Source organism: Amphibalanus amphitrite, unplaced genomic scaffold, assembly GCF_019059575.1.
Source record: "Amphibalanus amphitrite isolate SeventyFive unplaced genomic scaffold, NRLGWU_Aamphi_draft 000018F_arrow, whole genome shotgun sequence".
Lineage (NCBI taxonomy): Eukaryota > Metazoa > Arthropoda > Thecostraca > Balanomorpha > Balanidae > Amphibalanus > Amphibalanus amphitrite.
This window is the reverse complement of record NW_024881514.1, coordinates 1,445,341-1,465,222: the sequence shown is the minus strand read 5'-3', so window position 1 is coordinate 1,465,222 and position 19,882 is coordinate 1,445,341. Positions and strand designations below refer to the sequence as shown.

Below are 19,882 nucleotides of genomic sequence, written 5' to 3'. Positions count from 1 at the left end.
TAATAGTGCAATGCCCTTATTATTATAGCGTTTCGGCGATAAGACTGCGTAAGCTTCATCGATGACATACTTCTGATATGACGATTATGAACTGACCAATGGCCCACCCAACCGAAAGACAAACCGGCGCAGAGCTGCTGCATACGGCCGCCTACGCTGCCGGCGGTCACGCCACGCCTGTGAAGATGATCGACTGTTCCTGCTTCGTTATACAACACGATAAGTCCTAGACTTTGTGCTACCACTCCATGCTTTGCAGCTGATGTAAATGGAACTCGGTGTAGCCTCACAGTCGATAAAAATGAAATTCGATGGAGCCAACACACACACGATATGCATGGTTAAAACGTAGCGGCACACTTCCTCCAACGTCCAGTCGCAAATGGCACTGTCACCGGGCACGTATTTCCGAGTCGGCACCACACAAAGCGATGACGCACTCCATCTCACCGTCACCGACAGCCACTTCTGATGACGACCTTGATGACGCGGGATGGCGGCGATGACGCTGATGCCACCCGGCGGGTCCGGCGAGGTCTGACGGCAGCGTATGTCGGCCGGTCGCGGCAGCCGTCCCCACCGGCTGTCTCACAGCCTCAGGAAGTGCGCGAGCGCCTCCTCAAGTAGCCGCCGGTCGACGCTGCTGTCGGCGGCGTACTTGACCCCGCGCACCGTGCCGCCGCCATGCACCACACCGTACTCGCCGACGATGAAGCCCGCCTCGAGCGTCTCCTGGTGCACGATGGTGGCCTGCGCGCGGCCGGCGTCGCCGCCGATGCGGCGCGCCTGCGGCCGCTCTGTCGCTGACGGCGGTACGGGGATGAACGGGTGGCGGTAGGGCTGCGGGGAGGGCGTCGGTGCGGACGGGATGAACGGATGCTGGTACGGACGGCTGGTGGTGCTCGGTGCGGTGGGGATGAACGGCGGCCTGTAGGGCTTCTCGGTCGTGGAGGGCGGTGTGGGGATGAAGGGAGGCTTGTAGGGCTTTTCCGTGGTGCTGGGAGGAGTCGGAATGAACGGATGCTTGTACGGTTTCTCAGTGGTGGTGGGCGGACTGGGGATGAAGGGGTGCCGGTACGGCCTCTCGCTGGTGGTCGGCGGGCTCGGGATAAACGGGTGGCGGTAGCCGGTCTCGGCCTGTTCGCGGCGCTCCAGTTCCTCCAATTGCCGGCGCACCTGCTCGGCCAGCCGGTCGCCGAGGCTGGGCGTGTTGCTGCGCCGCCCGCCGCCCGTCAGCGACACCCGGCGTCGGTACGGTCGGCGCACGATCGGCGGCACAAAGAACTCGGGCGTTTCGCGCGGCTCGTCCAGGTTGGCGGCCCGCAGCTGGTAGGCGAGCACCTTGTCGCTGCTGGAACCCTGCTGCTCGAACGGTGCCGTCGACTGCTGGAAGCCGCCCGCTGCCTGGTGCTCCAGGTCGATCTCGTTCACTTCCGAGTGGCCCTGGCGTACCTCGTTCAGCTGATCGTGAAACGTGTCGCCCGAGGCCGGCTTGGATCGGGTGTACGGCTGCTTCTTGTTTGCGGATGGCGAGGCTGTGCTGGGTGGCTTTAGTGTGGATGAAGATGTCGTTGTTGGCGATGGCGTTGATGTGGTGGTCGATGAAGTTGTGGTTGATGAAGGCGAAGCTGTGGTTGATGACAGAGCGATGGTTGAACTCGATGAAGTGCGAGTCTGCGAACTTTCCGTAGTTGTTAAATCAGCCGACGTCGTAGCGTATTCTACTTCCTCAAGATATATTCTAGAATCATCAAGAGAATGCTCTGAAACTGGATGAGAGTGTGCGCTTTTCTGCTCTTCGCGCTGCTCTTTGGGCGTTGGACTGGTGGTAGCCGCTGTCGGGACGGTTGTGTGCGAAGTTCTTATCGTGGAACTCGTCAAATCTGGCCTACCAGTCGACTCCGACTCCAACTCAGGCTCCAAGTCATACTCTGCGCTCGCACTGGGCTCTGTTGATCTCACGGTGACGCTACTAACAGCCTGCTCCTCTGTGGTCGAACTCCGAGTCGCCCGGGTCGGCGCGGCGTCCGTGGCAGCGGCGCTGGACTCTGTCGGAGCGACAGCTGCAGCCTGCCTGACCTCCGCCGTGCTGACGTCCGCTTCATCGGGAGGCAGGTCGTCGTACTCGTACACGTAGTAGTAGTCGTAGTCGCCGGTCTCGCCGTACTGGCGTGGCTCCCGGGAGTCGCCGGACGGGGGCGGCCGCTCCGGCGCCGCGCTGGCGGCCGGCGTGGCGGGCACGCCGCCCAAACGATCGGCTATCATCTGATGCAGCACGCGGCCGGGGGCGGGGGCGGGGGCGGCACGGGCCAACGGAGCGCCCGTGCCGCCGCCCAGCAGAACCGCTAACAGCACACAGACCTGCGAACACAGGAAAACGCACACGGTTACAAAACGGGAAGGAAAGCGTTGAACCACTCGATGCCAATGTAGTCAACTGATAACCACGTTGATTTTTTTGTGAGGGTCCTGTGATTCATCTGTCAGATCTCAGACCACGTGGGGCGTCCTTGTGAATAGAGGCCGGTCTCAGGCTGGAAGGTGACGTAGTATGTGCGAGGCATGCATACTTTTCTGTGCGTATCGTTGCCAGAAATTCATACAAAGTCGGAAGCTTAGGCTTGACACGACTGCTGTTTACTTTGCTATTAGGTGAAATGTTCGAATAAAGCGACACGAAATTGCTTTCACAATAATCTGAGGCCCATAAAAGGTGAGCACCTGTTCGTATAAAACCGTTCATTAGTGTAATGAATACAATTAATGAGGTGTCTGAGCTTAACTGTTGGGGTGAAACAAAGCCAAACGATGATGCAGACTGACAGTTTCTCATTAACAGCGTGAAATATGGCTGTGGTGCCGAGATGGCTGGGTGCTCTATGGTTAATAGGAGTACACGAGCAGCATGGTTACCGATGTAAGGAGCCAGGTAAGCTCACATTAACCAAATAAATTAAAACAGATGATGAATACTCTGAGCTTCATCGGAGCATGAAGAAGCCAAGGACATACTGCACTGTTCTTCCCGGCAGAATATGATAATCTTGTCATACCAGGGCGGCGAGCCACCAATGGTGGCGTTTTGCTTGCTATGGGCTATTACAGGCCTTGGAAGGGCCAATAGCTGTAATTATCCAAACTCATCTGGAGAACATGACAGCAGCATGGCCTCATTACCGTGATTTATGGTTATCGTGTTAGCTTGAATTAACGGTTCTTATCTGCGGTTACTCTTGCAAATAGCTACTTTAAATCTATGGCATTCAGCAGGGCATTAAGTAAGAGAACTTCTAGGCATTTTTAGCTTTAGCTAACTTGTATTTTTGGTCTCATGCCATGGTGATATTTATTATTGTTATGAGCAAACATGATAGACGATTATTTGCATACTTAAAGACGTTCCTAAAAGTCTGGGACAGCGTTTAGAATGCCTATCTTGTGGCTTACATGTTCCATGTAATTTCTTGCAATTGTTGTACAATGCTCGATGCCTATCAATGAACAAGTTATGTTGAACAATATGTCCACATTTCAGTTTAGCATAACTCAGCCAATGAATCATTTTGTTTGAAGCTGATGAAATAACCGCGTTTCATCACGTTTTCCTTCCTGTACTATGTAAGTAGTTTCATATAATTAGCCTTTTATATCAGTCGTGTTTATAAATTACGCATTAAGGGTTATAGAAATGTTAATTAAAAGTAATTAAGACACTGAATGGCATCTAATCATCATAACTCTTCATCCCAGCATTTTGGTTTTTAAAGGTCAGGAACTAACATTTGAAAAAGAAAAAAGTGCATGGGTCTCCTCCTCATCATAGTATGTATACCTGCATTTGCCCCCTGCGTTGCTCTCATTTGCTGCTATAAACCGCGGCGCGGTCGTGGACTCGACGCCGCGAATGTTACGAGTCCTATCGGGCCATGATCGGCCTGTAACTGTCACCGTGAACGCCCATCTCCTCACCAAGATTACTTTACTTATACTCCTCCCTACCATTCATAAACGGCAGAGCCGCGCCGCCCCACCGGACCCGTTCACCCGCCGCGGTGTGCAGCGCGGCAAGGCCAGGACGCCCCCGGCTCGCCATCGATCAGATCGATCGGACGCCGCCGTGTCCGTTTTTATTTAATTGAACCAACTCTTGCCTGTTCGTGTCGCGGGTCGTTAGGTGGTGAGGATGAACAGCAATACTGTGATGTAGGATGAGCAGACACGCGCCGGGTTTTGCCTCGTGGAAGGGATGCGGCTGGGAGCGCTTCGACGAAGTCAGGGCACGTGGCAACAGCTCGTGCAGAGCGGAATGTTGTTGGCTACCCAAGGCCACCAATGGCTTTATTGTGAACCAAAAGTGATTGCAAGTTCATTGTTGGCGAGTTTATGATCTAGGGTGGCGGTCATGCAAAATGATTTGATGTCGGCTTGTCGGACAGTGCTTATACGCAGACAATGGAGAATTGTGAGGCTGCGGTTGGATATTCAAAAGTCTTGTACTTTCGAAATTCCTCAGGTGCTGACCGACGCCCATACCTATTTGCCTTGCATTGTAAAGGCATAATCAACATTGCTGTCATGAAGCTATGCCATTTATAGAAGCGTTTGCATTAACGTTTCTATCATTGCCGAACAAGAAAAAAGACTAGCAACGGCGTCCACAGACATTTTGACCTGTCACGAGAGCAATATTCCTACTGCCTACATGCCTCCTTTTTATATAACGCATTTTATCATTACCTACGTTCCGTACCAGGCGTACCAGCCATATTTTATGTTTCCATTTATTAGTTGTTGTTGTTTTTTTTGGTGATGGGCAAAATTTTATTGAGTGCGACAATAAAGAATTTGGGTACCTGAGACAATAGGCATGTGCAAAACTAAATGCATCAAATAGCAAATGACTCAACCTTGGTAAAGTAAAAATTGACATAAGCGCTACCTAATAAGCTGTTAAAACGGGCTGGTTGGTCCAGGTTGGTCCTTATTTCCATGTGCCATTCTTGCATTGGCATTTAGCGCTTCTATACCTAGGGTGCGTCAAAAGTTTTGATGCCTTTCAAACCGTCCCCTCCTTTCATAAAGATAATGCAACAGATTCATTTCAACGGTCAGCCTATGCTCCATGAAGCTGGACACCGCGTGAGGCACCAGCAGGTATGCTAGGCACAAAGTTCTGGAGATGCTGAGGGCTGACGTTTGCCCAGGCCTACCTGAACGCCTTTTCGAGCTGTCCCGGGTCGCTGGGTGGCTCAGTCTTGTCAAGCTCCTGCTGCACGACTCTTTGAGATAATGTGATTAGATTTAGGGTAGACCTGTTCCGTAGCCATGTGCCCTTCGCCAAGATATCGGATAGATGCTCTTAGTGGCACCAACTCTTAGTTCTGGCAGACCGATGGGCAGGAGCAGCGTCCTGCATGAAAAGGCTCGCTGACCTGTTTTCCGTTAATTTTGCTCCTAGCCTCCTACACGAGTTTTGTGGGTTTTGAATACGAGTTTGCCCCTCCAATACCGACGGACAATTGTCCCAGACACCGGATGATTTCATTAATTGCCTTTTAGCCACCCTTTTTGCAGAGTGCTCGGATTTCCCAGGTGATTTTGTAATGACGATATTGGTGGCGGTTGAAATGTGGAAGAGCCGCCATGATTGGGGTCTACATTTGACGCTCTCCTTCTTCTTTAATCTTTAACTTCTTCCTCCAGCGCTTAAATGGTAAGAACTGGTAATCTTAAGTGTCAGGCAGTGTCTTTCTGTGTGTTGCCAGCTTAAAAGGTGCTAATTGCGCGATTACGCACCTCCGAGTCCGAACCGTAAAGTTAGACCCCTATGTCTAGGCAGTACTTCATGCGCCGATCACTGGGTAAACAATAGCCCAGGCTAGTCACCCTCTGGGTCAAGGTTCATCTCCGTCTCAGGGAAGGATGCAGGAATGCAAGGACGCTCTCAGGGCCCAATATTTGGGAGCATCTTGGAAATATACTAAGTTATCTCGGATAGATGAAACTGGTATCAAAACTTTTTTGACGCACCCTCCTATAGTGAAGTCATAAATGTGCGCCTCAAAAATAATTGTCCATTTACACGACATTTATCTGTTGTCGCCAAGCCTGAGCACCAAATACAATTCCTATTGAAGAAAAAGACGTATTTCTCTGTTAAAAACCCGCAATGCGTCATCGACAAAGCCTCTGGACTCCTCATTAATGCCCGCCGTCTCATTTAACAACGAAGGCAGACCTCCTGCGCACGATGGCTTGCCGTATAGGGCTAACTACTGTCAATTAGGCCCAGGAGTGCGCCTTGCTCTGCCATAATTATCCTAACTGCGCCTTATCAAGATTGAATCGTTGTGGAACTAATAGTTAAATTGACTATGGATATAATCTTTGAAGCTGGTTGTCACACATTTCATTTCAGCGAACCGAGAAGCTGTCAGGCCGTTGATCATAGACAAGTCTTGTGTTACCCACCAACCATACGCTGCAGTACGGCCATCACTGTATTCGGACACGTTAATGCATGAGCCCCTTGATTAGTTTCTTTAAATGAATAAAGCAGATGAATGAGCAATGACCACAGAGTTCCATGCACTGATCAATATCTGATCAAGAGAGCTTTGAAGTATTTAACCCGGCCGGGCCCGGGGGGTAATCCCAACCACCGCAGCCCGGGGGGGGGGCGTTTTTCGCCCCCCCCCCTGTCTAACTCCGTAAATAAGGGAGCTACGGAAACGAAAGCGATACCAAACGAAAGGTTCTGACGAGACGATTCTAATGCACCCAAAATTTTTGACGTCAGGTCAATTTTCAAGGTCAGAGGTCAAGGTCAAAGGCCAAAACCGGCACATGTGTAGTGATCTCAAAGTAAGCATTCTAGAGGACGGCAGGCTGCATCAAACCGGCAAAATTGGGTGTCAAACGAAAGAAGAGAATCTGAGGATTCTGAAAATGTGCTCCAAATTAAAGGTCAAGGTCAAGGTCACGCTCAAAATTGACCTCAAACTTGGCACTTTTTCGCACATCTTGCGTGCTAACTTCCAAGATGTTTTGAAATGTTTTGAGGCTTACCAGTTCCCTATTTGTGGTTCATCTTACGATACAAGGCTGCTCAAAGGTCAAGGTCACAGAAGAGTATCCCTGCTAGAGGCTATTTCACTGATTCAAGTAAGTAATAATAAATAAGACAATTTTGCCATCCGGAAGCTCTAAATGAAGGCTTAGAGGAAAATAGATGCCAGATTCGTGATCAGCGGGTACAAATCCATCATAAACGACCTTTCATGTGTCAAGGTCAACCAGAGGTCATTCGAGGTCACATGAGGTCAACATGAAACTTGACCTTTTCCGAACAAAATATATATATATCATTCGACGCGGCTTGACAAGGCGAATGCGATGGTACCACTGCCGTAGCTCTAGGACCATTTTTGTCGAAGTTATTTGCGAAAAACTAAAACCACATTTCGGGGTCGTTGACCTGACCTCTGACCTCAGGTCACCGAAACTATTTTTCTATTTTTCTCTAGGTCAAAGGCTACACAGCCGTGTTCGTAATTTGTCTTTATCTCTAAAACTCTTGCCGTGCAGGGGTCTAGAAAAATGGACCTTGTGACGTCATCAAGGGGGCTAGGTCCAAATTTTTTACTTCAGAAGATGTCAAATTGATGGGAGAAAAGGTACTGAAAGTTTCGCCTTCCTATCCCTAAGCGTTCGTGAGTTATCGCAAATATTCGCCGGGGGGGGGGGCGAAAAACGCCCCCCCGGGCCCGCGAGGGTTAAGCCCGGGTGAAGGACTGTCGATTAAGACGGTGGCCGTGTTGCTATATGTTTATCCTTAGCTACCTGGAACACCACTATTTAATCTACGATATTTATGAGGACGCGACTTAATTACAGCCCACTCCTTTGGAGCAGCTCATAATTATAAAACAAGTATCGGGTCATTATTTGATCGAACTGTCGGCAATTGATGGGATTGATCAGGGAACACGTGTTCGAAATTTACTGTGCAATTCCATTTAAATTTACTGCATGAATTTAGGCCTCATTATCAGATAAAACCTGCACCACGGTAATTTCGACAGATTCATCCTTTCCACTGGGACAAGAAACCGTCACTTGACGTAGATTTTAACATTGCAGTGAACCAATTACGAGACGAGCACCATCAGCGGCATGTGCTCAGCGCAGAGCACACCCGGCCGTGGCCGACGGAAGCCGGTGGTCGTCTGGCGAGGTCGCGGGTGCGCTACCCCATTGTCTGATCGCGGAGGGATCCGCGGCCCCCTCTGCAGCGGCGCTCAGCCAACTCGGAGAGGTGCGCTGCAGCGTTCTTCACTGGGCGTGGTCCGGCCTTGGGATTCGCCGGGTCAAGGTCCCCGCCGAGGCCGCTCCGCATCCGGGGATGGCCGAGGTATGCAGTGGGTAAAAAAGATGGCCGGACGGGCGCAATATCAAGAAATACTGCTGCACATGTGGCGAATGATACAAAAATAGCCGAGTGGAGAACCAGGGAGGAGCAGGCTCGTGCCATTTCGACTACTCATCCCGTTTAATTGCAGAGGCGTGAGTCGCAATCTCCTTGTGGTAGTTGGACACGGATGTGCTCCGAGTTTGGTGTTTACGCTGTCGCCAGCAGTGTAAAACAATACGTTTCCCGCTAACGTTTAGCTGTGCAGCTCTCCGCAGCAGCGATTCATCACCAGACCGTACTGTAATTTCGGGAGGTTAGCCGCGTCTGATTGCTTGTTATGTGGCAGTGATTTAGACATATCTGTAAATCTTCTTCGAGTGTTGCCTACTAGTGCTTTACCTGTCAATATGACGCTTATTGTATAGCAATTTAGCAGATAATGTGTGACAAACGAGGTAGTTGCGTCAAATATAGTGCGCAATTTATTACGGAAAACTCTAATAAATCACAAAGTTGTTTCCCGTCAATAAACAACATGTAGTGACTAGTGAGGCACACTTGTCTTCGCTCAACAGGAACGTACAGCAAGTATGCTACGACTATATGCCTAAGATAAATAAGTTGCGCTTATGGATATTATTAAAGACGTTTTTATATTTAAAGTCAATAATTTACTGTACTTTGGAGACAATGTGCTCTTTCTTCTATCGCATAACAAATAACGAAGGAAAAGGGAACAATTTCGCACTTAACGACACCCCTTTAACTCCAGACGGATTAGTGACAGGAAGATCTCACGATCTTCTCGAACCGGCACGAGACCGATCATCCCAAGACAGATTGCCGGGGCAAACGGCCTCCTCACGACTGAGAGAACTGGTCATGTCTCACTCGCCGACACAGTCGTCGCCTTGAACCTGCCAGACTTAAGGGTGCGCGCGGTTCCCAGACCTCCCTCTCTGCTCCTGCCTTCGGCATTTTCAGCTGAGCCGTGGCACCGAGAGAGCCCCTAGAGGGCCGTGACGATCCCACGTCGGCCCCTCCCCGCCCTCCCCAGCCTCCCCCGCCCTCCCCCGTGCCCCGCGGCGAACCTTTGTTCGGTCGTGCGCCGCCGAGAGATGTCGTTTTTGTCCAGGTCGGCTCCATATCAAAGCATACAAAATCTTATCATACAATCATCAAAACATACAAAATCGTAACATACAACGCGCAAAACCTACAAAACAGGCCGGGTAGGGGACAGTCAAAACATACAAAAGTGCAGCATACAAAATCGTGTCATACAAAATCGCAAGGTACAAAATCGTTTCACACAAAAAGGCAGTGGAAAATTAATGGCATTAATCAAAGTACGCATCATACAAAACCATTTCATATAAATTTACATCATTTCGTCGTCCTTGAGATGTCAATTTTCAGTTGGATCAAAACCTACAATCTCAACTGCGCTTCAAGCGACATCTTTGTTAGAAGTTTGTGTAGTTACGAAATATTCCACTAGATGCCTCCTCTGTCAAAGCACAGCCAAGCTTTGCACGGCCAGCGTTTTTTGCTTGTTTATACAGTGAGCGCCGGTCTCGGAGCGACTGGTGATAGCGTCCCGGTGGCGCCGTCGTCCCCCTCCCTCAGACTGGGCAAGGTCTCCCCTCCCTCGGCAGACGGCGCGGCCCCAGAGGAAACGGCCAAGGCCGTGCCTGACTTACATCCCCGCTCTCTGCGGGCCGGAGAACGAAGTTGCGCTTGGTACATTGAGCAGCATTCTGCTCATTTTGACCATAGCTGCCGGAACATGATTCGTAAATTAAATTGAAAACTGCAAAAGAAATTTAACTGACTTAACCCTCGCCCGTATAGGGGGGGGGGGTCGAACGGACCCCCAACCCCATGGTTTTTCGCGAATAACTCGCGTAAAAAGCGATTGATCGCGATGAAACTTTCAGTACTGTCGAGTCAATCAATTGTACACTTACCCTTAACCCTATTCCTGGCGGGGGGGGGGCCTCAGGAGCCCCCCCTGAGGTTTTTTGGTTATATCTCCCAAACGCGTTGAGCTAGGAAGCTCAAATTTTCTGACTTTTCCTAAAAGGCTTCTACGCAACATGTCTGAAAATTTTGAGTTGATCTGACCTCAGGTCAGGTCATCAGAGGCGGTTTGGTGACGCTACCTCAGAAAAGTTTGCAATCACGCCAGAGCTAGAGTTTTTGACCGATCAATTTCTTCTCTTCAGGGTTTAGTTAGGGTACCAGTATGTGCAATTTGTATATCTCGGAATTTTGATATCGGTGACCTAAGGTCAGGTCAATTTCGCGACCTCCCCATTATAAGTCAATGGGGGAGAAATCAACTCCCTGTTTTTACCACTAAAACGGGTCGGAATGGCCCCATATACCATACATGGCTTCATATACGATCAACCTTCACTACCTTGAGGTCTGTTTTGCTGTTGGGCAGCTGTGAGGTCATGTGACGTCATCAAAGGTCACCAAAGGTTTTTGGCCAATAACTCCGTACAGGAACAAGATACAGACGCGTGGATGGTCTCATTGTGTTCAGCTCGTCAAGACGCATCGAATGATATACATGATGACCTCGAGGTCACGTGACCTGAGGTCAACCTTTGACCTTGACCTTTCGAGGTCAACATATATATCATTCGATGCGGATTGACGAGAGGATCACGATGATGCCCTTAGTTTGTTCCTATCTTGACTAATTCGAAAGTTATTCGAGAAAAACTCTCTCCATATCTAGTGCCGCCATTTTGACTTTTTCGACCCCTGTGACGTCATCTTTGACCTGACCTGAAAATGACCTTAGTAAAAATTGTAGATCTTGGCCGTGCGTATCCGATGCCGTTTACCGCTTGTCGCTATCTTGCTTCGTTCTCGAGATCTCAGGGGGGGGGCCGAATCGGCCCCCCGCCAGTTTCTTGTCCCGGCGGAGCCCGCCAGGAATAGGGTTAAAAGTTCATGACCCTGTCCCAAATGAACCTTGACCTGTGGCCTATTTTTCGAGACCATGTTTGGCCGGAATCGCGATTCGGCGTATGTCGGCTCGTATTAGCCGCGCGTTTGCAGTATTTTTGCGGTTTCAAGCGTTCAAACATGTGATATGATGTTGGTCCCAGGCATTATGGTGGATGTCAAGGTTACCTGAAGGTCAGGTCAGATCATTGACCTTTGATGACCTAGGTTCACTTCTTCGAGTTTTACATGTTTCTAGGCTACTTTGTGGAGCTGATTTCGAATTAACCCGCGCCCTGGTGGGGTCTGTTTATAACGCGACCTGGTGGGGGGGGGGCTATTTTTTGCCCCCCCTCGTATCTCCGAAACTACTGGACGGATCCGAAAAATTCAAACGGCGTTCGAAAGGCCTGTCAAATTTGTTGGGGGAAACCAAATTTTATTGACCTCGGGGTCACCGATGACGTCACAGGTCAGGTCAAAGATGAAATGTTTCACCGTTCACGGGTCTTCTAGGGAATGCGCTATAACACCGAGGAAAACGCATTTTGTCGGGAATCAGCGATAGGGCGTCAGTTGCCTAGTAGATATGTTGCTGTTAGAGGTCACTGGTCATACCAGGTCAGGTCACAGGTCAGGTCACCAAAGGTCACCAAGGGTCACCACATGAACCCAACTTTACTAAGGTTATGCGATGCATGTTTTATGGCCAGTTTTTCATTTCCAACTCAATGGTGTTGGTTATAAGACCATCAGGTACGGTTTAGGTTACTTTCTGGTGGAGGTCAGGTCAAGGTCAGGTCAAAAAAGGTCAAATTTCAAAGTTGATATTTTTGCATAAAATGGGTCTTGATTCGATGCAGCTCGTCACGGGGAGTCTAATGGTGATCTTTGTTTTGCGCTACGAGGTCTAGAATTGCTGAAAATCGAGTTTGAAAATTTGACGTCATCAATTTTGAACAGTTTTTTCGCTATAACTTGGCCAAAAAAAGAGGTATCGATCTCAAATTTGGTATGTAGATAGAAGGCGGTAAGGACTATCACATATATTCCGGTTTTTTTCGAAATACAAAAAACTTTTTGGATTTTTTGGCTATTATATTCAAAAAATCTATTTTTTGATTTTTTGGGGTCAAAATCCAAAAATTTCAAAAATCCGAGATAGCAGTTTTGTAGCCCTGTCCATTCTACAGCTTTTATGTTTGTATCATTTTTCTGTATTTGCAAAGCTATAGGCCTGACAGCTCTTCCCGCGAAACCCTTTTTTGGGTCGAAAACGGCAGAACATGACGTCACTCTGACGTCATTTCCGGCCAGCCTATCATAGCCTTTGGAAAAATTTTTGGTCACAATGTGTAAAATTGATGTCCGGGAGGGTACTGAAAGTTTGGTGACGATCGGCGCAGTGGTTCTGGAGATATATCGAAAAGTCTGGAGGGGAGCAAAAAATAGCCCCCCCCCACCAGGGCGCGGGTTAAGCAACCATTTGAGCATTTACGAAGTTGTTTTGGTGTCTTTGTAACATGTTACGAAGCTGTTAGTAACGGCTGACACGTACTATGAATACCTGGCAGGACGTCTACTGATTGGCCTGACCTGACCTGACCTGGCCTAAATGCATTAAGACATCATCTGTGATCAAAACTAACACGATATTCGTGATCAGCACCCCGAAAAAACCCTCATCAACCTCACTTTACGATGTTCTAACAGGTCCCGATTTTCCAGACTTGTGGGTCATTGACCTGACCTGGAAAGTCAACCAATGACCTAGGACCTTAAATTTTTTCTCGAAGCTCTAGCTCGATCAGGGGCCAAACGGCAAGGGGGGGGGGCGGTCCAACGGACCCGCCCCCCACCCCTATACGTTTGAGGCTGGCAAAACACCAATACGGGCGAGGGTTAACCCGGCAGTTGTTGGAGTATTTCGCCACACACCACTTGCTGGGTGGGGGTGGGGGGGGGGGTAAACTTTCCCAGCCCATAGCTCGAGAACCCATAGCCCATAGCCCATAGCTCGAGGCGCAGCGAAACGGGCGAGGCTGCAAACAAAATAACGCTACGAGAGCCGAGAGGCTTCTGTTGAGTACCTTCAAGTGGAGTTTCGAGGTCACAGGTCGGTTCAAGATTATTTTAAATACCTGACATTAGGCTTTTAATAGCATGGACTTTAACCCGCGCCCCGCTGGGGGTCCTGGATTTCCACGCCCTGCTGGGGGGGGGGGGGGTGTTTGAACACCCCCCCCTTGTAACTCGGCTCCTGGGCCACGTAGCGATACGCGGAAAGCGGCGTTCGAAAGAGCGTCAAAAATAATGACGAAATCACTTCGGTCAATTTTTTGGTCAGGTCAAAGGTCAGGTCACCAGAGGTCATTGAAGGCAAAATTTCGCCGATATCCAGGTCGAATGTCGAAAATTTCCAAGAAGCCAACGCATAACCCGAGAACCAATAGAGCTACAGCGCCGCGGAAAAGCGCATTCGATAGCCCTATTAAAGCCCCTTCTGAGTAATTCTCTCAGATTTGACCTAACGTCAACGGTTTTGCCTGCAGGGGGCAAAAACTGCAAAAATAGCCGATTTTTTTCGGAAACAGTTTTTCTGCAATAACTTTTGACCCACGCCTTGTACGAGGTTACTTTTACCGGCATTGTGTTCCTCTTGTCAAGACGCATCGAATGAACTATAAGTTGACCTTGAAAGGTCAACTTGAAAATTTGACCTCAGGTCAAGGTCATGACCTGACCGGAAAGGGTCATGTTGCATATCAGTCGATCCGTATCGTCGAGCTGAACACATCTAAGGCGTTTTCATCGCTCTAGCATGCCTCTATCAAAAGTTATTTGCGAAAAACTGTTAGATACCATTCGTGACCTAAGATGACCTCAGGGCATAAACAAGGGTCACAAACACCATTTTCATGTTCAGTGTGTCTGAACCACTTGTAATTCGGTGTTTGGGAGTGTTTATAATGTCTTTTGTCCAAAAGAGGCGCATTTCAATTTTCTCCCGTTGACTTACCTATAATGGGGAGGTCGCAAAATTGACCTGACCTTAGGTCATCGATATCAAAATTCTGAGACATACATTTTGTACATGCTATTGCTCTTAGCAATCGCTGAAAGTTTCAAAGCGATCGGTCACTCGGTGTAGCTATGACAGACATTGAAACTTTTTATGAGGTGAGGTCACTTCAAGTGACCTGGTGACCTGACCTCGAATGACCTTGGTCTGAAATTTTAACAACCTGTGTAGAATTGATATATGATAAGGTGTACCAAAAACGGCGGCGCTCCGCGCCGCCGTTTTTGAGATATTCGCGAAAAACCACAAGGGGGGGGGGTGTTCAAACACCCCCCCCCCAGCAGGGCGCGGGTTAAACCTCGAACTGGGCGTCTCTCGTAACAAACTATGTCTCCAACGGACCCCCCCCCCCCCCATATACGTTCGCGGCTGGCAAAACACCAGTACGGGCGAGGATTAAGGACTTGTGTGTTTGTATGCTCTTTGAAACCCCTTCCGTGACCGCGTTTTCAGCCGCTAGCATATAATTGAGGGGGGGGGGAATTCTGTTGGATCCCCAATCGTTCAGTCCCTAACCGAACTATAGCTTCGCGAAAACATGAACGTCCTGCCGTAACTAAAGGAAGCCGATGATACCCGATTTTAAGATCGCCGGTCATTAGTTGGCATTTCAATTCGGGTAAATGACTGAAAAGTCAGGGAAATCGTGGCCTATTTTAACTTTTTAAAATTAGGTTGTTAGTGAGTTTTTCGGGGTTCTGATTTCGAATTTCGTGCTAGTTTTGATCAAAGATGAGGTATCCGTGCATTTTGGGTAGGTGGGGTCAGGTCAGCTCAACCATTAGGCGTCACCGCCGACATCCAAATGGGTGTTTACCGCCACCAACAGCTTAGTTACACATAAAGATATGATGTGGACTGTGAAATTTGTTAATGCAATAAGTGAATGAGAGCTTCACTTCACAAGAAATCGTTCGGGTCGGAGCTTTCAAATTGTAATTACAAAACTTCGTCAGCGAGTCGTAATCGGGTTCACGGGGTATCGGTCGCAAAATATGTAGCATAGACACTAAAACTATTTCTTACAATGCACAATGGGACCGGAGCGAGAATTAGCGCGACATCGGTACTTTTTCGTGTTTCGTGCCCGCTTTTCACATGAAAGGGATGATAGAGTCATACAAATGGTAGTCCGTGTACTTTCGAAGCAATTCCTGATAAATTTAATTAAATATTCATTAGTCATTTAATTAATTAATTAATTAATTAATCAGTTGACCTGCGTTGACCTTGACTCGGTTCGGTCATGTGATAAGATGGCATCACCTGCCAGGTCAAGTCATGACGGAACCGGAAATTCCCATAAGCAAATAATGTAGCCACCAAAACCATGATAGGAATCTCAGATAGCCTGATGGACTATATAACAAATAAAGTGAGGGTCAGAAAAGTGTATCAGACACTCCGATAGCAGGTAGGGATATTTCCGGACAAAACTTAAATATAGTTGGCACTTGGCAGCCTTGTTCGACTCCTAGGAGGATCTGTCGATCTGTTACTCTCAGCTTCCGGCCGGCTCGTGGTAACCGCGCACGGCCAGCGCCGGCGACCTGAAGTAAAAACAAAAAATGCCCCTCATTTTCGATGTAGCAGGCTGAAGCAGCTAAATTATACGTTTTCTGAAAGGCAATTGATCGGTAAAGACCATATTGATAAAAGAAGAGCGCAACCTAGCGGGACGTTTCATATCGGCATTCTAGAATGTTTATAACAGTAAAATTAACTCACAATTTTAAAAGCACCTACAAACTTAACATTTGAAGCGTATTTATATATTCCGTTATATGTTTTTCTTTCCATCGTGAAGCCCATGGTCTAAACATTTCTTGTTTCATGGTCTAAAGGTTAGACCCCGAAAATATTGATAAAGCCGTCGAATATACATTTTCTCTTACCTACATTACCTGTTACTTTTCTCCGTACGAAAACGGGTCTACGATGCTTGTCACAGAACTTTGTATTTGGGCTGATGTGGCGCGGACGCTATACACCATGGACGAAAAATATTTGCAGATTTGTGGTCCATGGAATTGGACATTTCTGAACTTATACGTGGAACAGTCTAACTCAGTTTGGGAAAGGGCGGCAAATCCACCAATGTCGCGCTAATTCCGGCCGCGGTCCCATCGTGCAATCTTTTTAAAGTTCAACCCTCACTGTAAACATCCTGTTGAACACATTTACAATGTTTGCTAGGTTAACCACTCAAAAACTGGTTGGTTCACATATGATTTAACCCTCGCCCGTATTGGTGTTTTGCCAGCGTCTAACGTATCGTGCGTTGTTACTAACGTCACGATTTATATTTGACCTGAGGTCAAATCTAACAACAACACTCGGAAAGGCCTTTGAAAGAGCTATTGAATGCGCTTTTCTGTGGCGCTGTAGCTCTATTGGTTCCCGAGTTATGCGTTGAGTGTTTGGGAAAATGTTGAAATATGCAACATTTTACCTTTGATGATCTCTGGTGACGTGACCTTTGACCCAGGAGCCGAGTTAGACGGGGACGTGAAAACGCCTCCCCCCCGCACGACACGGAAAACTTAGGCCACCAGCACGGCGCGGGTTAAGTTCGACCCTCGATGTAAACAACACAGCACGATATTTGCTAGCTGAATTACTGAGAAAACTGGTTAGCGCACATTGTATTGAAGATATTTATATTTTCTAAATGTGTTTTAACCCGCGCCCCGCTGGGGGTCCTGGATTTCCACGCCCTGCTGGGGGGGGGGGTTGAACATCCACTTCTAACTCGACTCCTGGGCCACGTAGCGATTCGCGGAAGGCGGCGTTCGAAAGAGCGCCGAAAATAATAACGAAATCACTTCGGTCACTTTTTTGGTTAGGCTAAAGGTCAGGTCACCAGTGGTCAAAGGCAAAATTTCGCCGATTTTCAGGTCAAATGTCGACAGTTTCCAAGAAGCCAACGCATAACTCGGGAACCGATATAGCTACAGCGCCGCAGAAAAGCGACTTCGATAGCCCTATTAACGCCCTTTCTGAATAATTCTCTCAGATTTGACCTAGCGCCAACGGTTTTGCCTGCAGGGGGCAAAAACTGCCAAAATAACCGATTTTTTTGAAAGTGTTTCTGCAATAACCTTTGACTCAAGCCTTGCACGAGCTTACTTTTACCAACATGACCTGACCGGAAAGGGTCATGTTGCATATCAGTCGATCCGTATCGTCGAGCTGAACACATCCAAGGCGTTTTCATCGCTCTAGCATGCCTCTATCAAAAGGTATTCGCGAAAAACTGTTAGATACTATTCGTGACCTGAGATGACCTCAGGGACATAAACAGGGGTCTCGGATACTATTTTCATGTTCAATGTGTCTTAGTTTCTTGTAATTCAGTGTTTGGGAGTGTTTATAATGGCTTTGGTCCAAAAGAGGCGCTTTTCAATTTTCTCCCATTGACTTATAATGGGGAGGTCGCAAAATTGACCTGACCTTTGGTCATCGATATCAAAACTCTGAGATATGCAGAGTTTATCTCAGTATAGTTTACAGCACAGAGCGCCGCCGTTTTTGGCACACCTTATGATACATCAATTCTACACATGTTTTAAAATTTTCAGACCAAGGTCATTTAAGGTCAGGTCACCAGGTCACTTGAAGTGACCTCACCTCATGCAAAGTTTCAATGTCCGCCATAGCTACACCAAGTGACCGATCGCTTCGAAAGTTTCAACGATTGCTAAGAGCAATAGTATGTACAAAATGTATTATAAGGTGTGCCAAAAACGGCGGCGCTCCGCGCTGCCGTTTTTGAGATATTTGTGAAAAAACACAGGTGTGTGTGTGTGTGTATGTGTTCAAACACCCCCCCCCCCAGCAGGGCGCGGGTTAAACACCGATGATGTACCGTTATGTTAAACGCCATGCAATTGACTAACCGGCGCCGGGCCGGTGCTCGGCGCCACCTGCACTGGGGGAGGGGGTGTTTGAAGTTTGAACACCCCCCTTCTCACTCGGCTCCTGGGCCACGTAGCGACACGCCGTAGACGGCGTTCGAAAGAACGGCAGAAGTAATGAAGAAATTATATCGGCCACATTTTAGGTCAGCTCAAAGGTCAGGTCAACAGAGGTCACCAAAGGTAAAATTTCGCCACTTTCCAGGTCAAACTTCGATAATTTCGACAAACCGGCGCATAGATTAGGAACGGTTTAGCGTGCAAGGGCCAAAAAAAAAACTGCCAGAATAGGTAGATGGTTTTTGAGGGGGACTGTTTTTCTGCAATACCTTTTGACTCAAAATATGCACGAGCTTACTTTCAGCAGCATCGTGCTCCTCTCGTCAAGGCGACGCATCGAAAGAACTATAAGTTGACCTCAAAAGTTCAACTTGAAAAATTTACTTTAGGTCAAGGTCATGACCTCAGGTCAATGTCATGACCTGACCAGAAAAGGTCATGCTGCATCAGTCGATCCGTATTGTCGAGCCAAACACATACATATAAGTTTTTTCATCGCTCTAGCATGTCTCTGTCAAAAGTTATTTGCGAAAAACTGTAGGATACCATTCGTGACCTGAGATGACCTCAGGGACATAAAGAGGGGTCACGGGTACCATTTTCCGGTTCAGTTTGTCATGCCTACTTGTAATTCGATGTTTGAAAGTGATTAGAATGACGTTCGGCCAAAAGAGGCGCCTTTCAATTTTCTCCCATTGACTTATAATGGAGAGGTCGCAAAATTGAACTGACCTTAGGTCACCGATATCGAAGTTCCGAGAGATACATTTTGTGTATCATTATTATAATTATTGTATACATTATGTGTATTGTGTATACTGTTGTTTTATCAGTTGCTCAAAGTTTCAAAGTGATCAGTCACTCGGTGTAGCTGTGACAGGCATTGAAACTTTTCATGTAGTAAGGTCACTTGACGTGATATGGTGACCTGACCTTGGATGACTTTGGTCTGAAGTTTTCACAGAAGGTGTAGAAAAGATGTATGATAAGATGTGCAAAACAAGGCGGCACTCTGAGTCGCCGTTTTTTAGATATTCGCGAGAAACCGGAGGGGTTGTTTAAACAGTCCCCCCGCAGTGCGTGGGTAGGGGTATGTGATCAAGGATGAAGGTGTTACATACCTATGCACGTTTGCCTCATTTACCTACATATGCACACCCGCCAATATAATAGATTCCTCACGGTCTTGATGCCCGCTTCTCCTCGTCGCCTGCTCGGCACCGGTCCACGCGGCACCCGCAGCGTCGATAGTCAGCCGGTGCAGCGTTCAGAGGTATCGTGTTCCCTCCTGCTCGGAACCATTCCCCTCGGCACCCTCCGACCGCCCGCAGCGTCGATAGCCGGCCGGTGCAGCGTCCAGAGGTATCGTGTTTCTAAGGGACTTAGTGGCATTCCACTCTATTTCCTGGTGGCTTCCAAAAAACCACTGCCACAGCACCATTACCC

At 48.1% G+C, this 19,882-nt stretch overlaps 1 protein-coding gene across 1 annotated transcript in view; it reads right to left on the bottom strand.

Annotated features, from left to right (window-relative positions):
• The window catches only part of LOC122388827 (flocculation protein FLO11-like), a 33,960-nt gene continuing 14,078 nt past the window's right edge, over positions 1–19,882 (bottom strand). The window contains exon 2 of the mRNA XM_043380259.1: positions 1–2,361. Coding sequence (XP_043236194.1) covers positions 589–2,361 — 1,773 coding nt within the window. The 3' untranslated portion in view covers positions 1–588. The remainder of the gene's footprint in view (positions 2,362–19,882) is intronic.